A 7963-nucleotide genomic window follows, 5' to 3' on the forward strand; every position below is an offset into this window, starting at 1 on the left:
CGGCGCGGCGCAGAGTCAGCCCGCGGCCAGGTGAGGCTGGGCAGCGCGGGCTCCGGGCGCCGCCGCCACTGCTGTGCCGCCGGGCCGCGGAGCGAGGCGGCGGCGGCGGCGGCTGAAGCGGCGCCACAGCAGCCGCGGCGAGCGGCGGCGGCCTCGGAAGAAGAGGGGTCGCCGCCCGGGGTTCTGGTGGCCGCTGCTCTCTCGTCGTCGCCGTATTTCCTGTTTGGATTATCTTGCGCTTCTCCCCAGCCGCCTCCTTCCCCTCGCGCCCCCGCTCTGCCCCACTCCTCCGTGTCCTCGGTCGACGCTGCCCTCGGCCCGGGCTCGTTTCCCGCGCCGGGGGACGCCTCTTGCCTCCCCTTGCCGGGCTGCGGGGGAGCCCCGCCGAGACCATGAGGAAATTCAACATCAGGAAGGTGCTGGACGGCCTGACCGCCGGCTCGTCCTCGGCCTCGCAGCAGCAGCAGCAACAGCAGCACCCGGCTGGGAACCGGGAGCCCGAGATCCAGGAAACGCTCCAGTCCGAGCACTTTCAGCTCTGCAAGGTGAGCGGAGCGCGCAGCCCCGCGAAAATTGGGGGGTCGTTTTCCGGGGGGCACCTCGGGCTTTTCCCGGGAATGCCAGGGAATAGAACGCCAGTATTAATTATACCTCGGATGGAGGGCTCGCTCCTGCCCAAGGAAGCATTGGCTTAGTGGGTTATTTTGGAGATTGACATCATCTTACTCCTTTTGGTTTTTCGTTTTGGGGTTCCCCCCCCCTCCTTTTCACATGCAGCAGTCATTTCAAGGTTGCTTCTAACGTATTTCACCGACCTTTAATTTGTATTGTCAATAACCTTACAGCCTTTACATTCACGCATTTTAATGTAATTCACCAACTTCGAAGTTTCCTTTGGAAACAGTTTCGAATGAATATTGTTCATCAAAAAACCAGACCTGTTCAACTGGATATTTGCTTATCACCTTTCCCTTAAAATGTGGCCGGAAGCTTAAAATACGAAATCACAGGGTCCTTTCAGCATTCTGTTTGATTAAAAAGTTGGTACTGAGATTTTTGCCTATTAATGGCACAATTGCCATAGCGGTCTGTAATTGGGAAAGAAATGATGCAGCGAATTAGTTCACTGGCTGCTCAGTGAGATATACAAACTTGTCTCGATGTTAATACCTGCCTTATAAATACCATGCTTTCATATGTCAGTTTCTTAAAAATGGCTGCATACACATTTTTGCCCCAATGCCCTGAAATTCGGGGTTTAAGAGCAAAATTCAAAAATAATATGTTGCACTTTATTTTCATTCTGTTACAATTGCAAAATTTGGGGATAGAGGTTTGATAATTGCTTTCCTGAATCCTTGACGAAAGTAATTGTATGACAGCTTTTCTTTAGCAGTACTTGCATTTGGGATCCAAATAAAGTAACGATGAAGTTATCACACTTGAAATAAAACACGAACTGCATTTTTACGTTAATTTACAGATCTCTTTTACTACCGCAAACTTTGGTATTTTGGTCTGAGACTTGATTGTATAGAGTGTTAAGACTTCCGTAGAATCCCAGTATTATGGAAGGGCAGAAATGAAAGTGTCACATTGGGAGGTATTTGTGTATGTGTGTGTGGTGTGATCTACACACACACGTACACACACTCACTTCTTTTGGTTTCAGGTTCTATGTGCATAAGTTTTGTTGATGTACGTTTTGTACTGTTTTGTTTTTTTTTTTAAGGCAGTAAGTGCATGTGTATGTGTTCTGCATCAGTTATAATTGGCTCTAGATTCTAATGCCTCTACTGACTTTTCTGTTTTTAATTCTGCTTGATGCCTTGGTTGCTGTGATGTCATTTGCCCATCCCTAGACTGTTCGCCATGGATTTCCCTATCAACCTTCAGCCCTGGCCTTTGATCCTGTACAGAAGATCCTGGCCGTCGGAACTCAGACTGGTGCTTTAAGGCTGTATCCTTTCATTGAAAGTTTTTTTCCACATTTGCTGTATCTCCCCAGTCCTTCTGTGCTGAGTAGTTGCTTTTTCCGTTTAAATTCCAAAAAATGGTATGATCAAGTATATAATATTTGTGAAATCATGTGGTGTTCGCTTTTCTCTTAATTATACATCTATTCAGGCTATATGTTGCCGGGGTGTTTCTCATCTCTCTGTTTATGGTAGCTAACTACGTATCCACATAGAGTTCTAAAGTTTTGCTATAGTAACTACTGTCTTTGCAAGGAGCTAGAAGTTTCTAAGGGGAAATCTCTTTGCTTATAGTAGGGGTATATTGAATGCAATATGGTTTGGAATGAGATTTAAAGACAATAACATAGGACGCACCTTAACTGCTTTGGTAGATAGTGAATTTATGACCTATTGTGCTAATGAATTAGAGGTTGAATTTCATTTGGTTGTTTGACTTGCCCTTTGGAAAAAGAAATTAGAAAATAAATCGTGTAAATTAATTTGATGTAAACAGTTAAGAAGGGTTGATATTTCTAGAAGTTTTAGATCATTTTGTTAGTATAATGCAAATGGATAAGCGTATTCTCTTGATGTTTTCCCTTTCGTGGTCATATTTGTTATGTACACGTACTCTGAACTATTAATATAAGGAGAATTATTTTTCCTGACTATGCATGAACTATAATAGTCTTGTCATAGCATAGCATAGTTTTTCCAAATACCTACTCATTCTTCAGAATCATTTTTGTTTTTAATTCTGAACAGTGGAAAATACCTCTCACTTTTATACTATTTAACTCGAAATAGAATTTTTATCATGAAATTTAACCATATTTAACTAAAATACACTTATTTTTAAACATTAAAATTTTTAAAAGTAAATGCTTTATTCATCTTTAGGATATCTGCTTATACATATTAAAGTAATGTGTTGGTAGTAAGAAAAAAAATCGTAAGGTGATCACAAAAGAATTACTATTGTCAAAAAAATAAATAAATAAAAAAGGAGGGAGCTTTACCTTTCACATTGTATCTGGCTCCTGAGAAGAGCGGAGGAAACTTGCTAAGTTAGTTAAACATGTGCTTTGCATTTGCCTTATAATCTTTTAAAATCTTTATTTCAAAGCAGTACTGTATATAGTATCAGGATATGCTTCAAGCTTCATTTGTGATTAGTGTGTTATCTTTCAAAAAACTTAAAAAGTTTTCGGATGGGCCATTAATATGTACTATTGAGTGAAATCTACTTTCATAGTAAATACCAGTCGTGCACACATTCCTGTTGAAATGGTAAAATCTGACCAGGCTAGATCTGAATCTGAATTTCCAAGAGTATGTCTCAAGGGCTCTTGCCCAAATGTCTAGATGGTTGAGACTAGAATTATTTTTGGCTACAAATGTTTAGATGTTTTTATTCCTAAACCCAGTGATCATTACCTTCTAGTTTAGGGTTCCTGTTTTAGTCTTGTGAAGATGGGACTAAAATTTAATTTTGTCAGTATGGGTTCAAACTATTCAGCAAAACTCCATGTAGTGACAAGAATAGTGTATCGTTGGATCTAGATGGACTGTTTGGAACTAAAAGCAGACATTTTTTGTTCCCAACATAAGAATATCATCACTGGATTAAAAGAAAAAAAAATAAAGTTAAATCAGTTATTTTTAGATTTTGCTTTTCTTTTAAATGGATTCAGCTTTTACTGTTTTCTCAATGTAGTCTCAACTTTTTTTTTCTTTTAACAGCCAATCTGCCCCTTGTACTTTTAGTGAGGACCACCAGCAAGTCCAATTTTATAAAACCAAGTATTTTTCTTTAGGCAAGACTGTTACCTTTAATGCATTTGAGTAATGAACAAGTTGACACAAAGGAGTTAAAATATAGGCCTAATTCTAATTGCCAAATAAAAGCAAAGATTGGGTGTCCCAAATCCTCACTTGTACGTGACTTGCTAATACATTCTAATAGCTGAACACTATATGAAGGTGAACACGTAATTATAAGTTTACAGCTATAATTTTTTTTTTTTAATTTTAGAATCTTCTTACTGTATTTAGAATGAAGTCAGGAAGTCTTTTTACCAAACATGTTTTTACTTTTTAATGAGATGCGTAATGAATATTCCAGAGTAATAGATTGGTTTGCCTTCTTTCATTTGACTGTGGAGGAGAAAGTAGGAAATGTTTTCCGAAGTAGGATTGAGCTATTAGAACTTGTAATATATATATATATATATATATATATATATATATATATATATATATATGTATATATATATATGTACATATATATATATGTTTATTTTTGAGAGAGAGACAGTGTGTGAGTAGGAGAGGGGAAGAGAGAGAGGGAGACATAGAATCTGAAGCACACTCCAGGCTGAGCTGTCAGCACAGAGCCTGATGCAGGGCTTGAACCCACATACCGAACGAACTGTGAGATCATGACCTGAGCCGAAGTTGGAAGCTCAGCTGACTGAGTCACCCAGGCGCCCCAGTGCACATGTAATTCGACTAATAGAATGTCTTCTTAAATGTTGGACTATATGAAATTAATCTACTTTGAGGTTTTAAAAAAACTAGATGAGAAAGTTACATCTGATATCTAATGCTTACAGACAAGAAATAGGGAAAATCTGAATTTTTAAATTTCTAACCAGAAATGAGGCAAGATGAATTTAATGTATTTCCTGCATTAGTCTATAGCAAGCAAATGACATTATAAACATGCTTTATGTTTGAACTTCGTGGCTTCTAGAAAGAATGTGAGGTTGGCATATACTTACTGATGGGAAGCAGGAAAGCATAATTTTATATAATACATCATATATAGCAGTGACATGATTTAATTATTTTAATTCTCTTTTTGCCATGTAGAAGTAGGTATGATTTGGTTCTTATGATTAATCTAGGGATGAAAACTATTGGGATAAAATAATCTATTTTCATATCAACATCTAGAAAGGGAAAAAAGGTTTGCATTTCTAGTAATGCTGCTGTTGTCCTTATCTAGATTCCTGGTTTACTAGTATAATTTTGAATTACTATAACCATGGGCTACTCTGATCTTTGTAAGGTATTTTTTTCGAAATGAAGTCATTTTATGTGTGACTCTTTCAAGGACTAAGCAGAAAACTGACATCTCAAGTTTATTGAATTTTTTAATAAAAATGTATGAGTTTTCATTATAATTATCAAAATTATTTAAAAATCTCATTTATTGTTTTCTTGACTTGTGGAAGATACAGTAAAATAAGCAATCTCTGATAAGGCATGGATTGTCTTTTAAACTACAGTGTAATTTTGCTGAATGCCAACTTACAAGGTGATTTTTGTACCTTGGAGTTCACTTAACCAACATTTATTAAGCGTTAACATTAGATTATAAACTGTGGCCTGAATTCTGGTTCTTTTCTTTCTGTTAAAGAATTAGGTGTCTTTTAATTTTTTATTCTTTTAAAATGAACATGCTGTATTAGATGATTTCCTCGAGAAATAATTCTGTAATTCCAAGTGGCAGTGTATTGTTTTACGGGAGTATTCAAAAGAAATGAAAAATGTGGTTCTTCATATAGTTTCCAGTCCTAACTAAAAGACTAGAACTTGTTAAACCATTGAATTTAGAGAATTTAGAAGTCTACTGACATTCTGTAAAGTCAGATTATAGGCAAAGTCATTGCACTTGATGATATTGCTACACATTAGTAGATAAGGATTCAGAGTAGCAGGGAAGTACTAGGAAAATTATTCTAGGCAAGCAATATGGGCAAAAGTAGAGAAAAGCAAATTATGGTAGTTAAGAGGAGTACCAAAGAGAGGTTGGAATAGTGATGATCCTAATTGAGTTGGAGACAGAAATAGGAGCCAGTTGGTGGAAAACCATGAATGTTCACCTGAGTTATCTGGTTGTTATTTGGTTAAGATTCATTATAGTTACGTATTCTTGGTCAGTATCTCTCAGTAGTGGTAGCATTTTGGGCTGGATAATTCTGTGGGTTTATCCAGCACGTAGCAGGCTACTTTATATCCCTGGCTTCCACCTAGTAAATGGTAGGGTGCCCCTGCTGTTAGTATATGGCAGCCTTAACTCGTACAGTTCTGTGTGCTCCACTGAACTATGCCCAAGTTGTTCAGTTAAATAGGATAATAATCCTACTTGGGTCATGCAGTTAGCATCACAATTAAATGCAGTAATGTCTATGTATAGCTTTTAAGACCATGCAGAGACTGTTTTGGTGAATATTCAGTATACGATATTGTGAGAGTTTTTCTGTAGTTTCAGTTTTCAGGTCCTTCTTTAGTTTATTTCAGCAAATACTTGTTGAAAGGCAACTAGTGCCAGACACTCTTTAGGAAGGCCTTGTTTTCATTTATTTTTGTTGCTAGTACAGTCCTAAAAAAATCTTGTAAGAGTACTGTTTGTTTGGTTTTTTTCTTTAAGGGTCATGGAACTGGCTCTTCTTAATCATAAGGCTGCAAAATTGCTATTGAGATGTGAAAGTTTCTTGCACATAGTAGGCATTAAATGATTCTTTAGTGACTTTGCACTTGTAAGATAGTATTAGAATGTTTGACTTGCTGCTTATGTTGTAAAACATAATTACAGTCCTGAAAAATTTAGAAATGATTTTCGTTCAGAGTAGTTAAAAGGGAAACAGTGTAGCTAGAATTAAGCCCCATTTTTATCTCCTCTTCTCCCCTGCCATCCTTTTTGTCTATGGAAGAATTCTAGTCATTTGGAATTCTAGCTCCAGAGGAGAAACAAGGACTTTGAAATACTTTTACTTCTCAACTTAGTTCTTTATTAAAGAGGACTTTGTATAAAAGGAAGAACGAGTACTGTGTCAGCAGTAGGTTGTGATTCTCAGCATGAACTACTGCAGCAGGAGGAATAGGCACTTTTACTTTAGAAACAACTAGAAATGGTGCCTGCTTGGAAGCAGTTACTTTGCAATGAATTTCTTTCCGAGAGAAACAAGGTGTGATAGACTCTGAATGGAACTGAAAAGGGATAAGTTAATTAGTAGGGAGTCAAGTCTGCTTAGGAAGCCTTTCTGCCTTAAGTTAGATAGGTTTTTATTCCATATTCTTTGTTTTCCATTTGTTTTTTCGTATTTTTTACTTTTAAAATTATAACCTGATGTTGCCATCCTAGAGGAAAAGGGTAAAGGAATTTTGGAAGGATGGCTTTATCGTTAGAAGTGTTCTAGTCTTCAGACTAATTTTGGTTAAGCCAGCTGAAATGGGTTTCAGTCTCCTTTCCTGTAAAATGGGGAAATTGGGGGTGTGATATCTGGAGTCCTTCCATCTCTAGGATCTTAGAATTTCATTTTCTGTAGAGGATTGGGAACGTTCTGAACCATTTCTGTCTAATGGGCTGCTTCGAGGACGTGTAACAGAGGATGAAGTATTGGACTCCATCCCACTGTGGGCCCCTTTACTTTGTGTCCATTGATTACATTCAAAATCCAAGTCAGTAGATGCACAAATGTAAACCTTTGTTTACAAAATGGAGTGGGAAGGAACCTATGAAAAACATGCACTTTTTTTGTTGAAAACTCACGTTGAATACTTAAGATACTAGGTTGTTGCATTTTTATTCTATAACAGATAAGGTCTCGTTATGACATAAACTGGGGCGCTTAAAAAAAATTGACAGTGTACTTTCCTTTCTTGGGTGTAAATAGTAAGGATAAAAAATTAAAATGAAATTACATAAAATTACTACTGGGTTTTGTTAACCTTAAAAGTAAAACTGTAAGTTTTTTAATAGGAACAGATGGGTTTATTAGAGAATAAAAGAGAATTGCAATCCAGGACAAACAAGCTGATAAAAACGGTAGGCAAGGGGTGCCTGGGTGGCTCAGTCGGTTGAGTGTCTGACTCCAATGATGTCAAGAATTCACGGTTCATGAGTTCGAGCCATGAGCCTGTCAGCATAAAACATGCTTCAGGTCTTCTGTCCTCTTCTGTCTCTGCCCCTCCCCCACTTTCTCTCTCTCTCTCTC

General features: G+C 37.7%; 1 protein-coding gene across 5 annotated transcripts in view; it reads left to right on the forward strand.

Moving 5' to 3' along the window:
• The first annotated feature begins 301 nt into the window (after nt 1-301).
• Nucleotides 302-7963, forward strand: part of STXBP5 (syntaxin binding protein 5) — a 171217-nt gene continuing 163555 nt past the window's right edge. For all 5 annotated transcript variants that reach the window (XM_049654494.1, XM_049654496.1, XM_049654497.1 and 2 more), the window contains exons 1-2: nt 302-545; nt 1863-1960. In XM_049654494.1, the coding sequence (XP_049510451.1) occupies nt 393-545; nt 1863-1960 (251 nt within the window). In that variant the 5' untranslated portion in view covers nt 302-392. The remainder of the gene's footprint in view (nt 546-1862; nt 1961-7963) is intronic.

Source organism: Panthera uncia (assembly GCF_023721935.1).
Source record: "Panthera uncia isolate 11264 chromosome B2 unlocalized genomic scaffold, Puncia_PCG_1.0 HiC_scaffold_24, whole genome shotgun sequence".
NCBI classification, from domain to species: Eukaryota; Metazoa; Chordata; class Mammalia; order Carnivora; family Felidae; genus Panthera; species Panthera uncia.